This window comes from Aulonocara stuartgranti (genome assembly GCF_965226115.1).
Source record: "Aulonocara stuartgranti genome assembly, chromosome: 14".
In the NCBI taxonomy this organism is placed as follows: domain Eukaryota; kingdom Metazoa; phylum Chordata; class Actinopteri; order Cichliformes; family Cichlidae; genus Aulonocara; species Aulonocara stuartgranti.
In genome coordinates this window covers 32,440,134-32,467,131 of record NC_138950.1, presented here as the reverse complement: position 1 = coordinate 32,467,131, position 26,998 = coordinate 32,440,134, and the positions used below count along the sequence as shown (strand labels likewise).

At 41.3% G+C, this 26,998-nt stretch overlaps 1 protein-coding gene across 1 annotated transcript in view; it reads left to right on the top strand.

The window, feature by feature from the left end:
- Positions 1-232: 232 nt before the first annotated feature.
- Positions 233-26,998, top strand: part of pik3cb (phosphatidylinositol-4,5-bisphosphate 3-kinase, catalytic subunit beta) — a 49,277-nt gene continuing 22,511 nt past the window's right edge. Inside the window, exons 1-4 of the mRNA XM_082502077.1 lie at positions 233-524; positions 11,739-11,815; positions 23,259-23,454; positions 26,735-26,963. Of these exons, the coding sequence (XP_082358203.1) occupies positions 23,296-23,454; positions 26,735-26,963 (388 nt within the window). The 5' untranslated portion in view covers positions 233-524; positions 11,739-11,815; positions 23,259-23,295. The remainder of the gene's footprint in view (positions 525-11,738; positions 11,816-23,258; positions 23,455-26,734; positions 26,964-26,998) is intronic.

Below are 26,998 nucleotides of genomic sequence, written 5' to 3'. Positions count from 1 at the left end.
GAGTTCCTTTTCTGCATCTTTATCATATTTTAAACTAAACTGCAATTCCCACTCCAAATAATAGCTTATAACATCTAAAACAAACAAACAAAAAGTTATCTGAAGACATTTACCTTCCATATAGACAACGCCATGTCTTATTTGTATGGCTTAAATTTGTATTTCACCGCGAATTCATGAAAATTAATTTTTATTCTTGAACATTTACCGGATGTCCTGTTCTTGTTTTACTGATCGGGCTTAATAGAGCCGGTGGCGGAGGGAAATGCAGCAACGGAGGTGGTGTTGGTGGTGGTTGTTCACCTTCTGAAACAAACAGGAAGCACACAGATCTCTTGTCCACCTGCGGGATCCGTGCTATTCGTGGAGAGGCTGTCGAGCGGTGTTGTCAGATACGCGGACTCGCTGTGCGTGAAAGTAGCCTGGCCCACTCCGTCGTGAAGATAAAGCAGCACTTTTAACTTTCAGCTCTTTTGGCGTGTCCTCTGCGTTTTTAACGACCTCCCAGGAGAAAATTAATGAAGGTAAGTCCCACTTATATATAAAAAAAAAAAATCACTTCTTTTTTAGCTGTGGGCTTTTCGCTCGGGGAGTGAGGACGTCATCACGCCAAACTCAGTTCATCAATTCGTCTAATGTTGCATTTATTGCTGTTTATATTTGGCATTAAAATCCCAGCCCTGCTGTGGAGAACGGTCACAACTTCAGCTAATCGTAGCAGTCTAGTCTGTCATCTTTTAATTAACCCCGATGAAGAGGTTTTTGTTTTTTTTTGTTTTTTTGTAACCCCCTCTTAAAGCTAACTAATCAGCCTACCCGGTGTGGTGGGCGGCGGAAAAACAACCATAGTTTTAAGTTGAAATGTTATTCTGATGTTCACAGAAAACCTTGTCGGCGTGTTAAACGTTTAGATGTTGTTTGAGGGGTAGTGGGTTTCATTATCTAAGCAAAACAAGTAACACATTCCCTTTATCGTGAGCTCTCTCCACACGAGAAAGGGACGAAGCATTCCGGAGTGATTACTCCTCAGCTGAGGGGGACTTTGACGCTCGCTCATCGTGTTGTTAGTTTTAAAGTCGGAAACCGGCCCGCACCTTTAACGGATCTGTAGTCTCTGTGCAACTGACAGCTGTGTGTATCTCATTGTTGAGAAATGGACCGACAACAGAGAGGATGTGAAACTTAAGGGAGCAATTCGCACAGTCAGCTTTTCTGCAATAAGCATGATGACCTTTTTGTTTTTATTTCATTAAGAATCTTACAACTACAACAAAAACCCTCAGTAATTTGGTAAACTTGAGTGGGGGTAAAGCTGCTACGTCAGTCTAAATCAGGGGTGGGTAACTCCGGGCTTTAAGGGCGGGTGTCCTGCAGGTTTTAGATGTGTCCTTGATCCAACACAGCTGATTTAAATGGCTAAATTACCTCCTCAACAAGTGTTGAAGTTCTCCACAGGCCTGGTAATGAACTAATCATTTGATTCAGGTGTGTTGACCCAGGGTGATATCTAAAACCTGCAGGGCACCGACCCTTGAGGCCCCACCCCTGGTCTAAATGGTAATGTGACACCTGTGGGGTTTTTGTGTTTTGTTTTTGTTTTTTTGTTATTTTAAGTCTTGTTTGACTGTCCACCCAACATAATGTCTGTTCCAACTAGTCAGATGTGCCTTAGAGGTTGTATGAGACCGTGCATGATGTCTACCTGAAAGATGCGCCAACCCACTCGATTCATTTATAATAAAATGTAATCAGTCTTGATAAAAGTCACAATTGGCGACAATCGCAATCAGACTAAATTAACAAACAAAAACGGCTGAGTTCTCTATCACTTATAGTACACACCGGGAAACATAAGTAATCCCCTGGAGTGTTGCTACTTAGAGTCAAGTGTTTGTGTTAAAGACAGAAGATTAGAAGTGTCGGTCCCTGTAAATAAAGCCTTACAAAATATGGGTCTGATCTTAAAGTTTGTTTGGAGTGAACCAGACTTTGATCACCTTCACGGGACCTTAGAAGAATCTTAATAGAGATGCGTGAAAAAGTATTTTTAAAGACCTTTGTGCTTGTCAGTCCGCAATACGATTAACACTTTTGAACAAATTCAAGACTACAGCTACTTTCTGTAGCTGTGAGTGTCTGAGATCACAATATGGAGTCCATTAGGAGGTGAAAAAGAATTCAAGGGTAACAGCAAGCAAGCAACAGCACTGAGATCTTTGCTCATTGTCTATGTTATTACAGGGAAAAGAAACACCACGACTGCTGCTCTCCAACAAATACTCTAGCCCTCCTCAAGCTTACAAAAGACCATCCCAATTTTCTTTAACGTTTTTCTGTGGACTGACTTTCAGTGACCTTTTGAATAGAATGTTACATTTGGAGGATTTTTTTGTTTGTTTTGTTTTGTTTTTAAGTCTTGTATATCTACAGTGTAACATTATCCCAACTGTAAAGCATGGTAAAGGCTGCATTATAGTTTGGGCAGCAGTACAACTGTACAGAAGTACAATACCTAAAGCTTTGTAGAGACAGGGTAGTACGACAAGACAATCACCCAAAGCACAAAAGTATATAACCTATAGGAGAAAGTGCATGCTTTGGGATGGCCAAGGCAGACCTGACCTTAACACAACTGACATGGTGTGTTGTGACTATGTTGATGTTGTCGGATGGGAGTTATTGCTGTTAAAGAAAATTCTGTGAGTTACTGAATTAAAGATGTTCTCTACTTTTTCTACCCTGCACTGATTTCCCCAAGAGCCAACTACTTAAAAAAAACCAAAAAAACCCCCCAATGTTCTTTTTTTAAGAAATCAGTGCAGAAATCGTGGTGTTTCCAAAGGGTGCAGGAAATTGCAGCCAAACCTACTGATCATGTAATGTACGACTCAACAGTTGGGCTACTTCCTTAGACCTATTTTCATTCAGGTTTTGGCATTTCTAGTAAACCAATAGCCTTCTTTCCAACTAACCTGAGATCTGTGTTTGTGTGTGTGCACCTTAGTGTTAGTAAAGTCATTACATATCCTTTAGCTCAGTCTTAAATTTTTATTGTGAGTTTAATTTATGTGCATCTAGTTAATCAGCAGCTCAGTGGTGATATATTGCAGGCAGCACAACAGATGATACGAACACGCAGCTTTGCTAGCAGGCATGCAGCCACGGCCACCAGTCACTTTGTTCTTTTGGCCATTGTAAGCAAAGGACTTGGTTTTTCAGATTATCTAGAAATGTAAGTAGCACTGTCCATGTTTGAGTCCCCCAAAAAATGTAAACACAATATTCATAGCAAGCAAAAGCATTGCAAATGCTGCCTTACTGAACTTATTTTGTGTATCGCACACAGTTACACCTGCAGTGTATAACTCGCAGCTGAAGATCTAAATCTTTGCGGGCAGTAAATCTTGGACCTACACAACATTTTATAAAAGGGGAAAATAATTTCCCAGGGGAGCTGGGCAGTATTTGCTGCTTCTGTGGCACTTTGAGAAATATTGATGCCCAGTTCATGCATTTTGATATTATTTAAAATGGGCAATGCTCCTGCCTACTGTGTGTTGAGCAAGGTCTGCTGTCAGGTTCCCTCTGAGGTAAAGTTGGAGAACACTGATAAGGCTAACTGACGTCACTCCAAAGACATGAGCCAACAATGCAGCTATTTATTCCAAGCCAGATTTGGTCCCAAAGCAGGCCCCTGAGAAACGGGGGCACAAATGAAGGCAGAATTCTAAGCAAGTGTTTTCACAAAAAGAAAAAGTTTTTACAACTGTGGTGGTGCCTGTGTCACACATCATTTTACTTACAAGAATGAACACTATTGTACACCGAGGCTGTTTTCTGTGAGGATTTAGCTAGCTGGTTAATAAATGATGAATACTAATGTGTACAGCTAAAGTGGAGACAAAGCCAGGTGGACTACAAATGGAAGGAAGAGTGTATTAGAGGTCCCAGTGTCAAATGGTGTGGTGTAGCTAAGGCCCAGTTTAAGGGAAGAATGTGATTAATATAGTCAGTTACTTTACATAAAAGCAGAATGGATTTGATTTGATATACTTTTATTAGTCCCACAAGGGGAAATTTCCCCTATGAAGAAGCTATGTTTTTGTCATAGCTTCTTCATAGTGATCAGTGACACTTGGATTGTTGCACACACCATAACATCAAGGTTTTATTGGCATATAGCAGCATGGTGGAATTGAGGACAGTGCAGTCTTAGTATTTAGACAGTGGTGTTTTTCATTGCTTTGGCTTTACTCCACCAACTTGGATTTCAAGCAAAACAATGACTCTGAGGTGAACATGCTGACTTTCAGCTATCAGGATGTTCACATCCACTGTGTGAGCAGTGTGAGAAATCTCCTAAGTCATAGTTCAATTTGAAATGCATCATACATTTTTTGTTTGTTTGTTCCCAGTATGGTCCCTCTCTGGAAGGTGACAAGTATGGCCCAAATGAATGCACAGTTATGAGTAATCATTGTTATCCTTGAGCAAAACCGACGACCAGGATCACGAAGCCCCATTCAACAGAGTACAAGGGTTCACTGACTAGTTTGAGGATGAAAGGATAACCCATTTGAACTTTATTGTTACTGTTTCTCAAATTATTGAACACCTCTACAAGATATGACATCATTTTTGACTTTGCAGATGCTGCGCTTCATTATCAACAAAACAAAATGAGGGACTATCACCACTTTAAGATACCTTGCCTTTTTTTTTTTTTTTGGTATTTTTGTTTTTTACCTTTTAGTTTGCCAATTTGTACTAGACTGTAAATATTGTGATTCCAAAAGCAATAGAAAATATTCAGACTTTCGTTTCTTCAGCTGTCTAAATGCCCCATTTTAGCTGTTGAGCAAGGTTCCAGAGGATGCTCTTTAAATGGAACATGTTAAAGAGAATAATATGTTGTTTGATAGCACAGTATGCTCATAAGAAGTGTGTGTGCGTGCGTGCGTGTGTGTGTCCTGCTTTTGAAACCAGAATTGTGTTCTATTGGTGGTTTCTTGAAATGGAGCACATAGCTGTGGTTTGCAGTTTTTGGGTTGTTTATTTTTTTAATTTTCTTTTTGTCATCCCCCATTATATCTCTCTCACTCACTCACACACACCCACCACCACAATCTCTTTGACACTTCCTGCTGCTATACTTTTAAAGTAATGGCTTGCATAACATCCTCTCAAAGAGCAGCGTGTAAGATAGCCAGTAAAAGTAGTCTTCTTTCATTTGTGTGTGAGTAGGTGTGTTTGGTGTGGCACACCAGTTTGTCTGCTAGCTTTCAGGATCACTTGCATTAGATAAGCCCTATTTAAGCCATTATGGTCAATGAAAATGTTCAATTCCGCTAGCTGGTCCCAACTATACATAGAAAAGAAACTGCCACAGCTAGAAATGTGACTGACTGTGAGGTGAGAGTGGCCTGTTGGAATTCTCCACTCTGCTGCACAGCAGGCCAGGACCTGCCAAGGAATGCAAGGAAGACAGCAGGAGAGGGTTAGAGGGGGAAGAAATGAGCAGATTGAAATATGAGAGAGAAATCTGTCTGTACCCAAGCCAGATGTGGTCACTGACATATGTGGTTAGACACATCCATCCAGTTTCTTCCACTTATCCAATTCAGGGTCATAGTTGGGGTTGATGGAGACATATTTACCCTTGTTAAATCGAATGGTCAAGTGCCATAAATCAGCTTAGGTTTGACATGATCCTTTGAATCATCAATAGATCTTGTTCTAAGCCAACATGTTTACATTGTGTCAGCTGAGCAAAGGAAGTCTTTGACTTGAAGTTTTATGTTTAGAATCTACCGTAATTTAGATGCTCACTTGTCCGAAAGCCACAGATGTAAAAAGCTTTGAGAAAGCAGGAGTTTAAATCTGTTTTCTTGCATTTAAAGTTGTTAGTCAGGTGTTGAAAAGCGGTCTGTAAGCTTTTCTGGCAAGACAGAGTAGAATTCAGTTGATCTGCATTACAGGTCATCAAATATGAGAGAAGTGTGTTATGCACCATTGCTTATCCAGTCCTGCGTGCATGCATGCAGGAGCATAAACCTGTCACCTGATTGCATTTAGGCAAGTTATGTATATGAAGACAGTCCCAAAAGGTTAAAGCTGGGTATAAAGTGATCACTTTTGATGTAACATGTTTTTATAACAAGAGTTTTCCATGAAGTGCTCACTCGTCCGACATCCCTGTAAAGAAAACGTTTGACGTTGAGTGGATGTGAAAAGCTAATCTGAGATAAGCTCTGGAGCGCATTCCTAACTACACACTGTCCATATGAAAACATGGCAATGTCTAAGCTATGATTCAGTTAATTTTGTTTTCAGGTGAACACTGTAGTGGTGGATCATTCAAACGGGAATTAACTCTGCTTATTTTCTTACTGTCTGCCCACATAGCACATCCAGTAAGGGGAGCATCTATGCAGAAAATTATATTATCGGTTATGACATTACTACACTACATATAAATAGCTGAGACACTGATGACAAATTGAATTTGTGATATCAGACTGAGGATTGTTATTTCAATATGTTTCATAGAAGAGGTTTAGATGGTCCGTCTGTGTGTTTTGTCTTGTTTTTGTTAGCTTTCTAGATTTCAGTGACGTTCTAACATTTCACTAACTGGAAGACACTGACAGGTTTCTAGTGGTTGTTTACCCAGTATTTAAATTGTTATATTGCCCAGGACAGGCCTGGGATCAGCTTAGGCTTAATTAAATAATAAACCTTCTGCCTAATAAGCACAAGTAAAATCATTATTTATTTTTTACTAGTATTCAGATTTATTTCACATTGACAGCCTCCATTCTGTAACCTCTGAGGTCAAAACCTTAACCTGACGTCTCTATAGCAACACTTTCTCACAGCGCTGCTTCATGTCTGCCAAAGCTGATGACACGTGCACAGATGATGGCATTTGTTTTTCGCAAGGCTCGGTGTGTGCACACATATCTGCATATGCACGCATATGGCGCGTTCACATGTTACCAATGTTCCCTCACCCACACATCCATGCAAATGCTGAAAACTGGTAAGAGTTGTAATGATTAGAACGGCAGCTTGAATAAGTTGCTGTTTATCGGCTCTTTAATATGTGTATGCTAATCTGTAAAACAATCACATCGGTCTTAACTGCCTTTTATTGCAAAGGGATGTCTTCTAACTTCCTGTTGTCTTCGTGTTGTCCCTGCGTCCTTAAATTCCAGATTATGTCAAGACTTTTGGTCGTCTCTCTTGAGGTCTGTTTCTTGCTTCTGTTCTCTTTTTTTTCTCCAGTGAACTAAGTGATCTCAGTCAGAGGTCACAGAGTATCTGTTTTGTTTTGGCTTGTGCCAGTGTGTGAGCTGCAGGGAAGGGACCTTTTCTCTGTCAGCCCTGACAGAAGGTAACTGATTTACAGTGTCCGAGAGAGCTTTTTTTGAGAGTCAATGCACAGATAGTCTTTCACTCCACCCACCTGAGGGCAGCCTCACAAACAGCCACTATAAATAGAGATTGAAGCAAGCAGCTAAAAAGGGGGAAGGTGTGGGTAAAGGCTAAGACATCGACTGAATGGGATTTTATCAAACACTTTAAAAAAACAAAAAACAACTTTAACTGTAAAAAATCAGCCTGTGTGTGAGTCTCCCATATTTGTTGGTGATTGAGGGTTCTAAACATCCCTCTGTGCTAATGAGCGGGTGTGTATTGTTTTTAGAAGACGACAGACAGTGGTCTGTTGTTTACGGTGAGGCAGTGATGACGCATGGTCAAATGTAAGGCCCCTTCAGACCACACTTGGTTTGGGGAGTGCTAAAAATGTGCATACTAGTGCATTCCTTCTGTGTGTTTTAGCTGTTGCTCTTTACTTGGCACCATTTCGACCCATATCTCAAAGCAGCAGTTTGTAGTTGTCGTTAACAGTGAACATTTGTTTTTAGCAGTCCGCTGACATCATACATCATGCACTATGTTTATGTGTTGGCTCTGGGGTTAAGTCAATGCACAAGGCACAATAAAAACATAGTTGTGTAGTCAGACAGGAAGTGCCCTCTAGGACATTTGTTGGGTAGGAGGGTGCCTTGAGGGTTGCATAATAAAGTAAAACACCTGATTAAAATCTGAGCTCTCACTGGTCTCTGTGGACTGGAGGTTGCAAGGAGGATACTAAGGAGAATAGCAACAGGATGGCAGCTATCCTGGCTCTCAAATAACTTCAGTGTAATCAATGTGGTCAGAGTACATCTGGGCAGATAAGATGCTCCTTACTGAGGACGGTGAGAAACTCTGCTGGTGATGAAGCCCCCCGGCCGTTTTAAGACTCCGCATTCCTCGCATTCCCGGACCAGAGGATGGGTGGAGGAGAGGAAGGGTGTGTGGTTATACGAGGAGAAAGAAACTCAGAGTCAGACTCCCACTGTGGTGTTTCTGTCACTCTTATCATTCTACAGGGAGTCTCCGAAGATGTGAAAATCCTGCATTAGGAATCTGTGTGTACCATAGCCTAATCCCTTTTGCGCAAGATGTACACATTACACTTGAGGTTAACGTCACTCACTACTGGGAATTGTTTTCCCCGTGCAGTTATCTTACAAAAATAACTTGAAGCTCAGGTACTTATTTGCTTAAACAAATGAAGTCTTCCTTACATGACTAGTTAGTATCCTGATAATGTAGCTGGAAACTCGTAGCTTCTAGTAAAGAGGCCATTTCAATCAAAATTGCCAGTCTGGAATTTTTATTATTAATTGACTTGAAATTTTATTAATCTTGAGTGTTCTGCTTTCTCTTCTCATCATTTTCAGACATGGTTCTGTTTACGCTCCATTGCTTCATGTGCAATGCCGCAATAGCAAGAATTTGATGATGGGCGTCTTATTTCTGTGCTTGTAATTTAATCATATTTTTAGTTTTCTCTTCCAGCGTTAAACAGAATAAAACGATCATTGTTCTGCATTCCATTTCAGTCATACCCTTGTTTTTGTCTTGTTATAAATCCCTTTACAGCTTTCAGCACTCTTCCTCCATCAGGCTCTGCACTGTGTGCAGGGCTTACGGCACCTTTGTTGCCTTCAACACCAGAGGGGAAAACAAACGCCATTAATGTTACAGATTTGATGCTCAAATATCAGTTCTCATGAAATCAGTGATTTGACGAGGCTAGTACGGGCTCCTTTACTCAGTTAAAATGGATGTTTAAGGGGCAAAATCTGTTTGTCAGAATAGTTGCTTGGTTATTATTTAGTTAGTAGTTATTTGTCAGGTGTAGTTGTAATCTTAGTGTTCTCACTGCAATTGTTTTAAAGTGGTCTTGTTTACGTGTGCAAGAGGATGGCAGAATGTCAAAATGATATAAGCTTTTTAGTCATTTGAGTCATTTGTCCTTTTTGTCATTTGAGAGAAGAAAATGCCTGAATGCGTGTTACAGATTAAACGCGACATTGTCTGAATTTTCTAGTTCCTGGAAAATCACACGAGTGCTGGTGAGTTAATGAGTCCAAACTTAAGCATCATCTGTGACATTCAACCAGAGATCTGTGCTGAGTGATATCTCTGGAGTCTGCAATTAAACACGTTATTTTCGACTCTGTCCCAAAAACAAACTGGCAGCCACTGGCATTACAGTGAAGTTGTTTTGCGCAGAACAATGAAAAGGCTAAGTTTGGGGTTTGCCCTTCAGCATAAACGTCATCCCTGAATCACTCCATAGTGAACCCTCTGTGCTGGTTTGGAGCTTTCTCCTAAAATCTCAAACACACGCTTGCTGTGTATCATGTGATACTTTGAGTCAAATCCAGTCAAGGAGTTAAACATTGACCATCTCTGGCCTGAGATTTTATCACTGTTAAACAGCACACTTCCTGGAACTGGTCACCCCACGTGCCTTTCTCCTGTATCTGTGTGCGGTGAGTACAAACACATTTTGTGGTGAAAAGCCAAGTCTTACCTCTTTCTATGAATTTATTCTCTGCACTTTCATAAGTATACTCATTCTTACTTGAAATGTCCGAGTCTCACACACGCTCACTGCAGTTGTTCTTCTCCTAGTAAACAGGAGAGTGTCTTAACCACAGGGGAAAAAACGGAAGTTTACCAGCTTCAGTCATTGTGTGCACTGCGTGTCATCAGTGTGGTGTTTTTGTTTTGTTTTTTTTTTTGTTTTGTTTTTTTTAGATGCTGTATATTTGTTTGCCATATTGCCTGGTTCACATCTTGGCTTCCATAGTTACAGCTCTTTGAACTGTAGACGGTGTACAGATACAGAGACCCATGCATATTTGTATTTGTATGTATGTATTTATTTATTTATTGTCATTGTCAAGAACAATGAAATTGCGTTTGGTGTTATATACAGTACAAACAGAGGTCAGGTCAGGAAGTCTTGTTTGAAGGTTTTGAGGTACCACAGAGTTTTCTATATTTTGCCATTTTAAAAAGTGGGAAAGAATTAATAAGTCTGCTTTTTATTTATTTTACTGAATTTATTTTTTATTTTGTAACACTCCGGATTACGTCTTGAAGGGCTTACTGACTCTGTTAATTTACCATCTTTTGGGATAAATAAAATGTATCTTATTATATTGACCAATATTTTGTTTAAGCATCAAACCTTATCCTTCCACTCACAATAATTTCCCCTGTTTAAACTGATAAAACATATTTAGAATGAGGGGAGTCATCCACTGCTGTTTTTCAGTCATAGTGTTCAAAAGATAACACATGTGCTTGTTGCTCCAGAAGTTACAAATGCCTGCCGGATGACTGTTCTTGACAGGCAGTGTGCCTTGTTGGTCAGACTGTCTCCTCGAGGACCTGGGAGCCCTGATGCTCCCAGGTCCTGGAGGAGTGGGACAGTCGTCATAGAACAGGGGTGTCAAACATAAGGACTAGGGACCAGAATCAGCCCAGAAAAGACTCCAACCCAGCCCACAAATGTTTTCATAGGTTTTACAGCTTTTCCCAGTTATAAATTCCTCCTCATGGCTATTTATAGAAACAGTTAAATAACAGAAATGGGGTTTTTTTGTTTTGTTTTTTTTACTGATATAGAAAAATCAGTTTGTGCAGTGGATTGGCAGTAATAATAATAATAATAATGGAATGATATGCCAGAACTTTTATAATTTATAATCTATTATAATTTAAGCCCAAAGAGTCGTGCTTACAGTGCTTTTATTTCACAGTGTGTGTGTGTTTACAGAAACCGACACACACTGTTGAAATTAACCTTCTTAAACTACACATTTACTCTGTGAAATAACTTCCTCACATTGACTGATGGGGAGTTTCACCTGTCTGGCACTTCAGCTCAAAGTAGGCTGTGAGTGGACCAGGGTGTTAAATGAGTTTGACATTCCTGTCATAGATGGAGGCGGCAGAGGAAAGGATTGTAAGAAAAGGACAGTTAAGAGGGTCAGTAAGGAAGTTTTGGTTTCAGTGCTCAGCCTTTTCTGTTTTATATCACGTTGCAGGTCAGCTGGGCCATGGAGGTAACACCAGGTTGACAGACTTGTTAATGGTATAATTTCTCACCTACAGGACCAGTCTCGTTCTGTTTCCGTTTTTCTGTATTAAATCCCTTTTTATATTTCCTGTTTATCTACCATCACCTAAACATCTTTTTTTTTTTTTAATTAATTATTTATTTATTTTTTTACTTTCTCGGTCCACAAAAACAACTACAGAAATGAGTAACAACATTCAGTGCTTTCCCCTCACCCTGACACTTTGTTCTTTTTCTTTATCAGATGCAGTGTCCCAGAAGCTATCCAGATCCCCCCAGCCAGGAGCTGAGCCACAGGAAATAAGTGACTTCAGGAAACTGGTAATACATGTGCATGTAAACATGCTGTATCTTGTAATTCCTTGACCTATTTTACCTGTGTGATTCTGCTGCTGTGTGCATGTGGAAGAGGAGGAATAGCACTCAGTCTTAGCTGGAATCTGGGCGAGTAGGCCTCGTCCTGACAGGCGGGGAATGTGTGGAAGCCAGCCAGCATACCTTACTTCCCTGTTAGAGATCAGTGTTACACCATCTTGGTACACTCACTGCTTTTGGTTTATGATCCTTTATATCCTCCTTTCTGGGCTTTATTACTGTGGATCTTGTCTGGACAGTACAACAAAATCGAAGTCGTGCGTTGTTTATTTTCATGTCACTGCAGCTAGGTGTGGTGTTACTGCCCCCCCCCCCCCCCCCCCCCCCCCCCTTTGCTTCTCACTTGACTTTCGTTAATGTTGTAAAATCATTTAAGGTGCCGCTGGCCTTGGCAGTCATTTCCTTTCTGTACAACCTTCAGCCAGGCTTGAGACTGTTTATGTAATATTGTCCTCAGTGCAGGAAGTGGTGGCTCTGTGAGCTGATCTGTAAGTCTTTTTTTTAAGAACACACATGATGATTTGATGAACAGCATATAAAATTAACAGTTGCTGACATGCAGTGCACTCAGCATTAGTGGTTTCATTTTATCAGTCCAGCCCTGACTGTTTTGTTTCTGTCCTCGCTCATGCCTTCATTTCCTTTTACAAGTAGACTGAGATGAAGCAGTTTGACAAACTTCTTTCAAAAAGTCTAAAATAAGTGGTCAGAAATTAGTCCTAAAGTCAGCCTTCTCAAAAGTTCTCCACTGAGAATCAGCAGATTTGTGATGGTGCTTGCTAGTCCAGGTGATAAATGGGAATAAAATACAGTGTTTCTCACACACAGGCAGGTTGCCTACGTTTGTTAACTGCCTGATAAGTAGCTGTGGCAGATAGTTTCAGCATTTTTAATCTAATTTCAATCTGTCAGAACAATTCTCAGTTTACTAGTGAACCTCTCAAGTCCTCTTGGTCTTATTTTGGCTCTTCCCATCTTGTCTGCTCCCTACTGCCTGGTTCCCTGGCTGTTATAGTGGCCCTGAAAATTGTGCAGCTGCTTCTTCGGATACGATCTTATTCCAGGGTCAGACATCCTTCTGCTCTGGAGATCCACTGTGAACTGGCAGGCCACTCTAAGCAGGAGAATAACTGGCTCACGTGCCTCTATACCAGGCTGCACTTGAACACAGCTCCCAGCTGTAGTTCAAGTGGTGGTGGGGTTCATCCACAGGGTTGGACTCCCTGGAGAAGCATCTGACTTTTTCGCAGGGATTTGTTTGCTCCAAGTATGTGGTAAATGAAACATTTGCAGAAGAGCAATTCAAAAACTGTTTTAATTAGTAATTCACTTCATGAAGCCTGCTTGTGTCCCCTTTCGCAGCGCACATGTTGTACATACACATGTATGGATATGAACACAGCCCAGGTACAAACACAGTCTAAATCTGCGGGTGTGCAATGATGTGTGCTAGCTGCGAATGCTGACAGAGTAAACACTGGGTTAACATCCTTCTCCTCTCAATCACAGCACTGCATAACTAGGGCTTTACAGGTGCAGTTTTGACATCTGTCTGCTTAATAACCACATTTCATACGGTTGGTGTCTGTGGCCAGTAATCACCAGTAATTGGTACGGTCGCCTCCTACCTGCACTCCGTTTCTCCCCTCCCCCTCATCCTTCACCCCCACTCAAATGTGGAAAAATAGCTCAATCCAATTACTCATGCTGTGTTCCTTCTCCATATCTTTCCACTAACACGACTGTATTGGAGGGTTTCCATGTTTCATCAGAAGTCAGTTGAGGGTCAGTCTGTGCTGACCTTTTTGTTTTTCACAGAAATGACCTCAAGTGTTCGCATTCTTGCTTCAAATATTAACATCAGTGTGGCTATAACCCTATAACACACAATCCTAGGAAGCCCAGCCCTTAAGCTTATTCTTAGGAGTGTGTTTGCTTGGCATTATCGTTATGGCATTGACCTTTCTTCCCGTGGTATTACAGAGGTTGCATATAATTAGACTTGTGTGTGTGATTTTTATCTGGACAATAGGACGAGAACTTCTGTATTTATCTAATTATAGATGGGTGGAAAGACACAGTGCCCTCGCATGCTACATGATGTTTTCTGTCACCGCAACGTGCGTGTGTGTGTGTGTGTGTGTGTGTGTGTGTGTGTGTGTGTGTGTGTGTGTGTGTGTGTGTGTGTGGTTAGCATTAGCTTGAGTTCTGTATTAATAGACGCCAAAAAGGATGCAGATGAGCGAGTGTAGAGTCGAGCCGCCCAGACAAACAGATGGATGCATAAACTGAAGAGGCGGGCATCAGCGTGTCATTTACCGGATCTAAGTGTTCCCAGCAACCCAGTCACCTCTACAGTGAAATGATAGCTGGAGCCAAGAAATGTCTTCCATTTCCAGGCTTGTGTGAGTTTCATTCATTGCCAGTGTGTGGCTCTTTTGTTTATGAGGGAGATAAATGGCTGGGAGACGAGTGCTGAAAACTCAGCTCTGTTTGTGTGTGCCATCCCTGCTACATTTCACAGCAGCTTAGTGTTATATTTGTCTATTTCTTTCCACTGTTTTCACAAAATAATCAGTTGCTGCAGTCCTGTGGAGGCTATGTGACAGGCTGGGGTTTTCTTCAAGTCTATTTTCGGGCTTTTCCCTGTGAAAGGATCTTGTTGCAGTCAATTGTTCTTCTGACAGTCACCTGAACCGCAGTAAGCTGTGTTGTTTTGTCGATAAATTTGTTGTTTCATTGAATTCTGTGAGACAAAGTGACCCGACGATTGTACATTTGGCCTGTCATAAATAGAGCTGAAGCAAATGGCCTTCCCAGGGGGCTGTGGTGGAGCTGTCTGTGGGTGGAGGGAGACGCAAAACAAGAATCCTGGGTAAGATAAGAGAAAGCCACATGCAGGTGCTGTAAAAGCAGTGGGAGGGTTTTTTTTTTTTTTTTTTTTTTTTTTTTTTTTGTAGGTTTGTCTGTTTATTTGCCATATTTATTAACACAGGCGGCAATTACAGCATCGACACCTTAATGCTTAAGTTTGGAGCGTTTCATTCTGTGTGAGGTAGCACTTGTCTTATATTTTCTATAGCTGGTGCATAGCAGCATAACGATTTATAAATAAATCTCGGGTATACGGCTACACATCTAAAACTAAATCCAAGCCCTTATTGGATAAAGTGGAGACATGACCATGTGAATTTCATTTACAGTGGCAACTGTGAGAAGATGTACTTTCAAGGAAGGTAAGTGTTGTAATCAGTAGGAATAAATTGATCCCAAGTGATATAAATAAGGTGGCCAACATGCTCACTCCCTCATATCATAGCTGTTCATTGTTTCCTCTTTGTCAGAGTTTCCGAGGAAAGCTTTCTCTGTTCTTTTCAAAAACAGAAGCTGTTGTGTCAAATCGAACAAAGGCTAATCCTTATGTCACCCTCACAGAGCAGCTTGTAGAACAGCTAACTACAAAATGGGAAGAATTAGCCGGCTTCTGTTATGCAAATTGGTTTAAAGAAAAGAAATAAGGAAGTAGCTTGCTATAAAGTATTCAAAACATACTTGATTCCTGTTTTAATGACATCGTGTGTATTTAAGGAAGAGAACCTAAACATTTTCCATGAGTATACTTTGTCTGTGTAAAGTTTTCTGTAAGAGAAGGGGACAAGAGGTGTAGTAGTTTGTCTAGATATGCTTGCGATTAATTTTTTTTTTCATTTCCTCTTTCACAGAATTAGATGGGCAAGGCTAACTCTGTATATAGGGGTTTATTTCCCCTCTAGGGCTTCCTTTTGCCTTTTGCGTTAGTATCAGAACTTGCTTTGAATAGTCGTATGTGGTCGTGTTCAGAGTTTGCATAGATCTTTAGCTTTTCAACAAAGGTATGGTTAGCACCAGCTATGTTTGGGTATGTTTGTTTGCATGTCTCACATGAAAGCTGGATTTCCGGTGTTGTATTTAAAGTATCTCTTACAAAGCAATTTATTTACATATGCTGATGACCCCGGTGTGCGCGTGTGAAAGCTACTGAAGGTGTGAGAAAGCCGCCTGAGGCTGCACATCCCACACAGCAAAATATGGCTAGCACTGTGTGACGACGATGCCCCCCTTCAGCCTGTGTTTTTTACTGCTCAGTATGTGTTTGTTGGTCTGCGAGGCCAAGCTGGCAGGGCAAGGGCAACACAAGGGCAGTGTTTGTGCAGGGCACGGGACTGGCCTTGGTGGCACACACGTACACATACAAACATGCGCGCACACACTTGGCAAAAACAGAGGCTTATTGTGGACTTCAGGCCCAGTTTGGTCCACCCACTACAGTCACACATTGTGTCACATTTTGCATTTTATCTCTGCCTTTTATCTCTTTTTATCTCATTGTCTATCACGGATTGGTCTGTTTTTTGTTTTTGTTTTTTTTGGAGTCTTTTAGTGAACTCATGAACTTAACATTCCCATTTATTTTCTACTGCACCTGTTTCCCTTTTTAATTCATCATCTTTTCTCCTCTCTTTTCCAGCCATCTCAGAACTGACTGCTTCTCAGACCCTCCTGAATAGTCTTTAACATTCCCTCTTTTTTGCTCTCAGCCCTGAAGTCTGACAGTATAGTCACAGAGATCTGTGCTGGCGCTGCTTGTATTTATATCTGTACGTAACTTGTGTCTGTCCTTATTTGTCTCGTGCCTGAGAAGTGAATCAGGCTCTGTGGGACATCACACTTGCACATCAGACAAGCTCACCCGCTATTCTGTCACCTGCCTCCTCACAGACACAGACTGTGATGAAGCTAAAAAGGTGAACACTTATTCAGCGTTTCAAAATCTTCACTATGCTGGTTTCATTTGTAGTAATTATTGCTTAATGCTTAATATTACTTAACACAGTCGGTATTTTGAAAGGATCAACAGCGTTACAGGACTAATTGTTGGATCTGCACTGCGTATTTGTTCCTTTATTCATTGCTCCTCCACACTTTGTTGCTTCTGCTACTTTATCTTCTCATGGAAAACATGCTCAGTGATTCACCACTGTCCCAATATGATGGCTTGCACCACTGAAGCATGATTATGTTAATAATTACAAGTATTTTCATTGTTCTCTGGCAGTTGGGCACCTACCAATATGTATACTGCTGAAAACCAACTGGTGGAATCGGGGTGGACATTTTGCTATGTGGACTCAAGAAACTAGGGTGTGTACCACAGACCATGTGATAATGAGACAACCACTCTCCCCCCGGCATAGTTACCCCATAGGCTTGTTGCATCTTTACATGTATGCGAGTTATAATATAGTTACATCTTGCATACATGAATATTCAAATGTACATCTTCTATTACACTCAGACATGCTGAACGTGACAAACCTAACCTAAGAGAACCAGCTGTACTTTCATTGAACATATTTGTTCTAGTTGGGATAAAATGTGTCCTCTTTTAAAAGGTACCAGTTGATGAAGGGGATGAGATTGGAAGGGTTTTGGCTAGATCATCTCTACAACCCATACTTCCACTCAAAATCGGGTTACTGATAAAGTCTCTGGTTAGAGCAAGCAAAACTGTGATGACTTTCACAGGTCTCATTAATAATGATGCACCAACCAAAGCAAGGATTAAAAACACTTATAAAGACCTGAGTGTTCATGAACTCAGAGATGACCTTCTCCTAAGGAATGGTCATCCTGCACAATCTAATCTAAAAGTCTTAATGGAAAGATGTAAGGGTACCACAAGAGTCTCAGAAAAAGTATTCAAGCATGTTTCTATGAGCGCACTTCCCAGACATTGTGTGGTGGACACATGGGATACAAAAATGCACTCTAAAAGAAATTCATCACTGCACACCAAAACCTGTGAAACATGGTGGAGGGAGCATCATGCTTTGTGCCTGCTTTGCTACCTCAGGACCTAGAGCCTACCATGCAGTTACTTAAACAGTGATTTCAATATTGTTTGTAAACCTTGGAAATCCCTTCAAAGCCCTTAAGGCTTGAGCATTTTTTTTTTTTTTTTTTTTTGAGCTTGGTTAAGTCCATACATCAGAAGGCAAATCTTCATTCCGTTCTTTCTGCTATATTCTGAACATGGAGTTAAATTCCCTGGGGTCTTACTCATTCCCTTTGGGAGAGGAATATGAGGAGAATTATGCATTGATCTAAAAGCAATCTGTGGTGCACAGGAAAAGGATGTTTCCATTGCTCTGTCTGTCATGCTTCATTTCTCCTCCACTCAGCTAATGACCCGGTCTTCCTGATACATGCAAGGAGAGCATATTAGACCTTTTGCTGTCATTCAAACTTGATACCATCTAAACGCAGTCTTGCACGGTCACAATTTATCTGGTGGAGTGGCACGTCATGATGTCACAGATGGATGTAGTTTGATGTGGTTGTGCACAGTTGTCACAAGAGATTTCTCAGACGTGGATATTAAAGAAGATGGAGCTTTGCATGTTGTTTCGTGTCTTGTCTGTGATGTAACCGTGTCATAATGGCTTGGATATGATTAGTGTCAAGGTGGATGAATGGTGATGCAGCATCTGTCACATTGATTCCAGGTTTACTAGTAATTGTCTTTATTGTAATGCATCAGAAAGTTTGGCATAAAGTGGCTCAGTGAAGATGTAATAACCTGTTTATACAAGACGATGGTGTGATCGCGATGTGATGCTCATTTTCTGGCTTCTCTACTGTTTGGCTCTAATATTTATTCATATAGCCTTGAATAAGGCATTGCAAGTGATACCATGTTCAACAGCGATGTTTTGGCCTCATTGGTGGCCAAGATATCACTCTTGAACATAATGTGGAAGGATTTGCTTAATTTACTTTCTATGGAGCCGCATGTGGGCAGAGTGGACACTCTTGTCATGTGTTTGACAGATTTTCTATGCACAAGCAAGTATTATTGTGCATATTGTATAGTACATTGCATATACTAGGTATTGTATATTGGGTAGTCTACTACACAGCAAATGCCTATTTAAAAACTGGCTCTGTAGTGATTTTCAAACAACAACAAAAAACCTGTCCAGTCTGTGATTCAGCGTCCATCAGCTTTTATGAATGACTAGTTGGGACTTTTTTTTTTTTTCCCTGGGTTTTTTTTTTTTTTTTTTTTTTTTTTTTTGTCACTCACTTCCTGTCTGGTGTCATTATTTCCTCTTTAAGAAGTGGGTGTATACCATTGTGTCACAGGAGCCAGTGACACATGGCGCACTCTTGGCTGACCAGATGTGGTTTGTTCATGTCAACCCTAAAGATACGCTCACTTCATTCATGTTTTCTCCCGGATACAGTATGGATGTCGTCTTGTGACTGAGAATATTGTTTTGCTGGTGAGTTGGTTTCATTTCTGGTCCCTGCTCGTTTCCTATGTTGTGAAGATGATTTGGTTTTATATCATCAGATGAGTCATGTGGACAATGAACAAGAAGGTGTTCGGTACAAAAGAAAGGAAGTTGATTTTGTTAGAAATTGAATGCTTTAAAGATGAAGTGTTTATAAGTAAGTCTCATACTTGGCACGATACCTAAAAATATTACACCGCTGCATCGCTCGGTAGTGACTTCTGTGGAAATATGTCTGAAAAGTTGTGCACACAAACATGTCTAATCACCGACACAGTCACAGTGTGTCACAGTTGAAGTGACCGTTATGCCTGAATGTGTGTTTACCGTCTACAGCCACCACCTATGTCCACTCCTAATGACAGTAAGCAGTAGTACTACTTCTACTACTACTTCATGGGTGAATCACAGCCAGGGCTACACACCTCAGCTGATCACTTATCCACACAGCCGCCAGATAAACTCCTACTGCAGATCTTAACAGCTTTTCAGTCAACCTACACACAGACTAGACTGTGTAGCTGATTCAAAGCAAGTGTTAAAGTTATGAAAAACAGTTGATTCATGCCTGCCTCTGTGGTAGCATACCAGTCTGTAATACCTGAGGTAGTCATTTCCTGTTGTTTTTTTTTTTGGCTTTTTAAGTAAACATAACCCATTTATTAAAAAGGAATGCCTTTATCTCCCACTGCTGATTCAAATTTCAGGGGTTTTTTTGCTATCTGTGATATGAATGTTTTGTCTATGGTTTGTGTGGAGGGAATAATCTTTGTTATATTCTACAACTTCTCACGCTGAGTTTCATTCTGTGCCATTGTGGTTTGTGGCTGAAACTGAAACAAGAAATGTGGTGCAGGTGCTAATATGCAAAGTAGTACCGGTATACCAAGAAGTACACTGCTGGCATCAGTGCTGAAGCTGTTTGCTTACTATAACTATATATAGACTCTCATTTAAATGGCACCAAATCACTTTTTCAATGTATCAATGTGCCCTTTAGTTTATAAAATATATGAAATCTATAGAAAATTGCCAAGCCTAAAGTGATGTTTAATAGTTGGGGTTTTTTGTTTTAGTTTTTAAAGAAGCTTGTTTTTAATCTTGTGCACAGTCATGCCCACATCCAGACAAATGTACGCACATGGACACACGCGTACACACTGCATGCCCAGAAGTGGAAAAGCTGACTCAGGCAGCGTCTGTCTTGCATATATTTGTCTGTATAGTCATTTACGGGAGGACAGTGGTTTGGAGTGGAGAGGTGAAGAGGTCCTAGATCCTCTTTGTGAATCTTTATTTTTAGCACAGTGTGAAGGAAAATGTGTCACAGGACCCTTAATCACCAGGCGTGACCTTTTACGCAGACACCATTTATTTAAGCCCTGCTCCCCTTTTCTTTTTTTTAATTACTTGTACACAGAGATGCACAGACACACTCACTCCATTGTAGAGAGCCTCACAGGCTTCTTACTGTTAAACAGAGAGAGCTTTAGAAAGGGAGTGCTGAGTAATACCAGTGTTACTGTTAAATGCATCTGGGCATGAAAGCCATCACAACATTCAGACTAGTTCAGAGGAAGCAAAGGTTCACTTTGTTTCTTCTGTGGTGTGAACTCTGTGATTACTTGGCTTGGTTGTGGTGTCTGCTAAATATCAAAAGTTGTTAGTCAGGGTTCTCCGTTACCTTTTTGTTAATTAAATAAAAAAAATAAAATAAAATCGTAACAAAGGAATTACTTCTCTTCTTTTACTGGTCTCCTTTGATTTACCCACAAACCCTGTTCCCAGTGCATTGGCAGCTGTCTGATCAAAAGACTAAAGGATTCTGGGATGTGAATAGACTGTAGCTGTGTTCTTCCCAGGCAATTTCTTTTGTTTTCTTTTTTGTTTTGTTACATTTGTGAGAGGTTAATTCCAAAATAAAGAAATGTTAGACAAGAAATATTCATTTGTGCTTTGTTTTTTGAAAGTGTTGCCTAATAATCATCCTCATATTGCACAGAAAACGAAGGACATCCAAGTAGGATCATATTTCTGCGCCTCCAACCATCAGGAGTCATCAGAGTTTGCCTGTGGAGTTTGGGAATGGAGGCTAACATCGTGATGCGTTGTTTACTTAGCCAACTTCAGGCCAACTAGATGTGCCCCTTCAGGCTTCTCTGTTTGTTGCCACATGAAACGCTCTTTCTTTAACTGAGCTTGCAAAGCCGCTTGTTCTTCTCTGATCCTCCCGCTGAAACCTGACCTAGCAGCAGACCTCTGGCTGACTGCCACCACATCCTCAATAACCCTGCTCACCTGTGTGTGTGTGGTATGTGAGAGCGAAAGCGGCTGAGTGTGTCTGCATCACAGCAGGATGAGACTGTATTCAAGCTGTCTGCTGTGAAAGTGTCATTTTTGAAGCATATAATTAGAGAGAGGGATGTTACATGCGTAGATGAGCTTGCACATGCACTCGTTCATCCATCCCTGATAACATGGTGCTGTGCTGTCAGTGTTTCAGACAGACATGGTGTCAAGTTACTCGTGTTTGTAACTGCGCACCTTTGTGGCATAACAAGTTTGCCATTGTCTGACCTGTGACTGTTAGTCTCAGTGGCTACTTGTGGTTTTCTGTTTGTCGTGTGAGAACACAGAGCAACACGAGCACACACTGTCTGCAGTATCTGGGTGTTTTGTTTTGTTTTCTTGGTCAAGGCAATAGTCTATAGTTCCAGAGCATACAGAAACACGCACGAGGCTGATTCCATTTGCATGGTTGATCATGTTAAATGGCTGGGATCGTGGCTCCAAATGCACCGCAGATATTGCACCACACTCAGACACGTGCTGAAATGGTTGCTCATATATGGCTTGCATGAGCACTTAACATAGAGGAGAAAGGCCATTAGAGGCAATCAGAGCTGTTGTTTTTAATGGGCTGATCGAGCTGGAATGGAGATGGCCCTGTGGCCTGGAGGAAGAGTTAATGTCCCGGGCCACTCGAGGACAACGTAATGAGAATGCAGGTGGAAGTGGTGCGATGTGCAGCTGTGGTTGAGGCAAAGGCCCAAATGGAAACCAGATTGTGGATTTTTTTTTTTTCTGTTTTTTTTTTTTTTTTAACACTAGAAGATGGAAACTCACTTATGCCATCTGTATGGAACTTTACGAGGTAAACTGGGTGGGTGCATGAGTTTGTCCGCCTGTCTTTGAATTGACTATATGCATAGTATGTGTCGATTACATGGCTTGGAGACTTTTGCATCTGCCAGTAATGGACTGTTACAAAAATAGCCTCACCATGCTCGCTTTCACTTTGGCACCAGCCTCTGAGTCTACCGACATATTCAGTAAATGTCTGTATACATGATTCATATTTGTGTGCATTCCTATGCATGCAGAACCCCGTTGCCAGTGTTTTCATTTTATGTGTGTTTTTTTCCGGAGGCACCAGATTGTCAGATGAGGGGAAGGCAGGCTGAACTTTTCTGTTTGCTTAGTGGGCATTCTTCTGCACTCTGGCCCTCCTCCAAATTAAAGCAGCGGCTTCCCACTGGACTCAGCACAGCGCTTCCGTCACAGGGACACAGTGACACTGAATCATCTGCGCCTGTCAACTTCTCGCTAATGAAAATGTATGAGCGTAAAAATGGCACTGTGTGTGTGTGTGTGTTGTTGTGTCTGGAACTCTGATTTAAAAAGTTGGTGTTGTTGTTTGGTGAGGCTGGATTGTGTTTGGAGTCTAAGAAGCAGTTTTGGGGTTTTTTGTTTTTTGTACAAATGAAAGTTTAAACTTGTGACAACTGTTTGCTGGGTTGTTGAAATGCAGTACAAGTTTAATGCGTGTACATCTTTTATTCTTGAAAAGCTTTAAACATCTCCTTTTGACCATATTCAAATCTCTTACATCAGTTTGAAAATGCTGTCAGCTTGTCTCTTAAGTTAGTCGAGCTTATTCTGGGTTAGGTGGGGAATTACTCATTATTTGGCATCTGTTAGTTGTTTTTGTTTGCTTTTTACAGTAGAATAGCAACAATGAACTTAAGTGTACAATTTGTTTGTCTCTCCAGGTCCTTATGGTTGAGGTGGTGTTAACTTCCTCTTGCCATGCCTCCCGCCATGACAGACCTCCTGGACATATGGGCGGCACACTCACCTCTGGCCGGACACGCTCCGGACCAGATCACTGTGGACTTTTTGCTTCCCACTGGTATTTATATCCAGATGGACGTTCCACGCGAAGCTACAATTCAGCACATCAAACTGGTGAGTGTCACTGGGTTGGTGACTGCACAGGTTTCCTAAGCAACAAGGTTATTTAAAGTTTTTGTTTTGACCAGTGTTAATATTACACCTCAACTATTTAAACCTCTTTCAGTATCCTGCTCTGTTTGCACACTATCTGTACTCTAATTTTAACTGTACTGTACTCTGCTTTGGTAATTATTGTCCATGATGTAAATATGTAAAAAGTGTTTCTGTTCTGTGTCCTGTTCTGTTTGTATATGGTTTTTGTTTTTGTTTTGCTGTGGATACAACCAAATTTCCCCTTGTGGGACAATTAAAGGATTATTCTAGTCTAAATACTTAATCAGTTCATATAAAATTCAACTGGGAACCTACTTTGAGGACTTCTTTTGCTTATTGTGTAGTTGTTCCTGCATGCCTGTAGGCTTGCTGTCACATTAAGGGAAAACAGAGGCTGCAGCCCAACATTCAGACAGCTGGTCAGTCAGTCAGACATTATCCAATGCCTGTTTTGACAGAGGTGATTGTTGTGGCTGGCAGAGTGTTTTTCTGTTTGCAAATGGCTTGTGATGTCAGCTTATAGGTGATGAGGCCATACAGTGGGGCAAAAAAGTATTTAGTCAGCCACCGATTGTGCAAGTTCCCCCACCTAAAATGATGACAGAGGTCAGTAATTTGCACCAGAGGTACACTTCAACTGTGAGAGACAGAATGTGAAAAAAAAATCCATGAATTCACATGGTAGGATTTGTAAAGAATTTATTTGTAAATCAGGGTGGAAAATAAGTATTTGGTCACCTCAAACAAGGAAGATCTCTGGCTCTCACAGACCTGTAACGTCTTCTGTAAGAAGCTTTTCTGTCCCCCACTCGTTACACCCGGGCGGTGTGTTTTGGATCATTGTCATGTTGGAAGACCCAGCCTCGTTTGATCTTCAAAGTTCTCACTGATGGAAGGAGGTTTTGGCTCAAAATCTCACGATACATGGCCCCATTCATTCTGTCCTTAACACGGATCAGTCGTCCTGTCCCCTTGGCAGAAAAACAGCCCCATAGCATGATGTTTCCACCCCCATGCTTCCCAGTAGGTATGGTGTTCTTGGGATGCAACTCAGTATTCTTCTTCCTCCAAACACGACGAGTTGAGTTTATACCAAAAAGTTCTACTTTGGTTTCATCTGACCACATGACATTCTCCCAATCCTCTGCTGTATCATCCATGTGCTCTCTGGCAAACTTCAGACGGGCCTGGACATGCACTGGCTTCAGCAGCGGAACACGTCTGGCACTGCGGGATTTGATTCCCTGCCGTTGTAGTGTGTTACTGATGGTGACCTTTGTTACTTTGGTCCCAGCTCTCTGCAGGTCATTCACCAGGTCCCCCCGTGTGGTTCTGGGATCTTTGCTCACCGTTCTCATGATCATTTTGACCCCACGGGATGAGATCTTGCGTGGAGCCCCAGATGGAGGGAGATTATCAGTGGTCTTGTATGTCTTCCATTTTCTGATGATTGCTCCCACAGTTGATTTTTTCACACCAAGCTGCTTGCCTATTGTAGATTCACTCTTCCCAGTCTGGTGCAGGTCTACAATACTTTTCCTGGTGTCCTTCGAAAGCTCTTTGGTCTTGGCCATGGCGGAGTTTGGAGTCTGACTGTTTGAGGCTGTGGACAGGTGTCTTTTATACAGATGATGAGTTCAAACAGGTGCCATTCATACAGGTAACGAGTGGGGGACAGAAAAGCTTCTTACAGAAGACGTTACAGGTCTGTGAGAGCCAGAGATTTTCCTTGTTTGAGGTGACCAAATACTTATTTTCCACCCTAATTTACGAATAAATTCTTTACAAATCCTACCATGTGAATTCATGGATTTTCTTTTCACATTCTGTCTCTCACAGTTGAAGTGTACCTCTGGTGCAAATTACTGACCTCTGTCATCATTTTAAGTGGGGGAACTTGCACAATCGGTGGCTGACTAAATACTTTTTTGCCCCACTGTATGTGAGTGGAGGTCAGAAGTCACAGACGTGATGAGGTTCACAACTCTAAGAAAATAACTTTGAGGCATTTGTTGTCAGCGTAGGTGTTTGTGTGCGTGTGGCCCTCATTCACAGCACAATCAGATTCCTTCTGTAATGACTGACTGTATGAGAACACAGATGCTCAGTCCTAAGATGTACCAGCTTCTGCAAAGGTAGCATTTATTGGTCTCAGTACAGGGCTGTTTATTGGATTGCACAGAATTTTTATTTTTATAATTCTGGTGTAAAACAAACATGTGCTGCACTGAAACACAAAGTCATTATTTCCCCAAAAAGGGCACCATTTAAAGCCTGAGGAGGTGGGTTGTTGCTGTGTGTACAGAGTGTCTGCTATTCATTGACCGCAAGTCCTGATTTCTCTCTGAAATTCATGGGTCTTTGAAATAATTTTTTTTTTTTTCTTCCCCACTGAGGTCTGCGTCCTTGCACACTGGTATAAACCCATACACGGACGTGTTTGCATTTTAAAAAGTACATAAACCTGTGAATCAAACAGAAGCCGTGTTTGTGAAAGGCCAGAGGCTGTTAGTTTAGCTAAAGGGTAGAATATTCTTTAACTTTTTGCAGGCTTTCAGACCGTCTGTACAAAACTCTTTATTAGTGATCATATGGCCAGCAGTGGGCTTGTGAATGACTGCTTCTTTCATTCACAAGCCTCCATTCATGTTTCAGACTACAGCCGAGCTCCCCAAAATGTTTTACAGCGATTCTGGGAAATGAGTTATCATTTGAAACTCTTTGTTTTCCATTTGTCACATGTTGAGATCACTTGCTCACAAAAGCAGTTCAGAGAAAGTAACTGTGGGAAATGTTTTGAGTGTTTGTGGAGAGGAGAGAGGAGGCTTGTTCTGTTTTGCCAGAGTGCATCCCTTTTTCCTCACAAAAAGACTCGCTCTTTGACACCCATCCTGTGATCAGGCTGTGGGGGGCAAAGGGGCATGAAGTGTACCACCAGGGGCTGGCAGGCAGGGGAGTCGTACTCTGATTGCCTCACCCAGAAACTGTGTTGTAAAGATATGAGTCACGTCCATTTCTCATTCTTGAAAATGCTCTCAGCCTTGTTTTATGAAACTGTCAAATAAAATGTGATGTTTATTACAGTTGCTCATTTTATGTAAGATTTATTTAATATGGGCTAATGGCTACAATAAAACTCACCGTGTGATTTTTTTTTTTTTTTTTTTTTTTTTTTTTTTTTTTTTGTGTGTGGGGCAAAAATACCTTAGTGGAACATATTTGTTCTTCTCCCTTCTAGCTCTTATGGAAGCAGGCTCAGAGCTTCCCACTGTTTCCTGCACTCGGCGAAATGGAGAGCCACATGTTCGAGTGTGTCAACCAGGCAGCCGTACACGAAGAGCTGGAGGACGAAACGCGTCGGTTGTGCGACGTTCGCCCCTTCCTGCCCGTTCTCAAGCTGGTGATGCGCAACTGTGGTCGAGCAGAGCGCCTGTTGGACTCCAAGATCGGCGTGCTCATCGGCAAGGGTAATGCAGCATCGCTTTTAAGACTCTACCTCGGT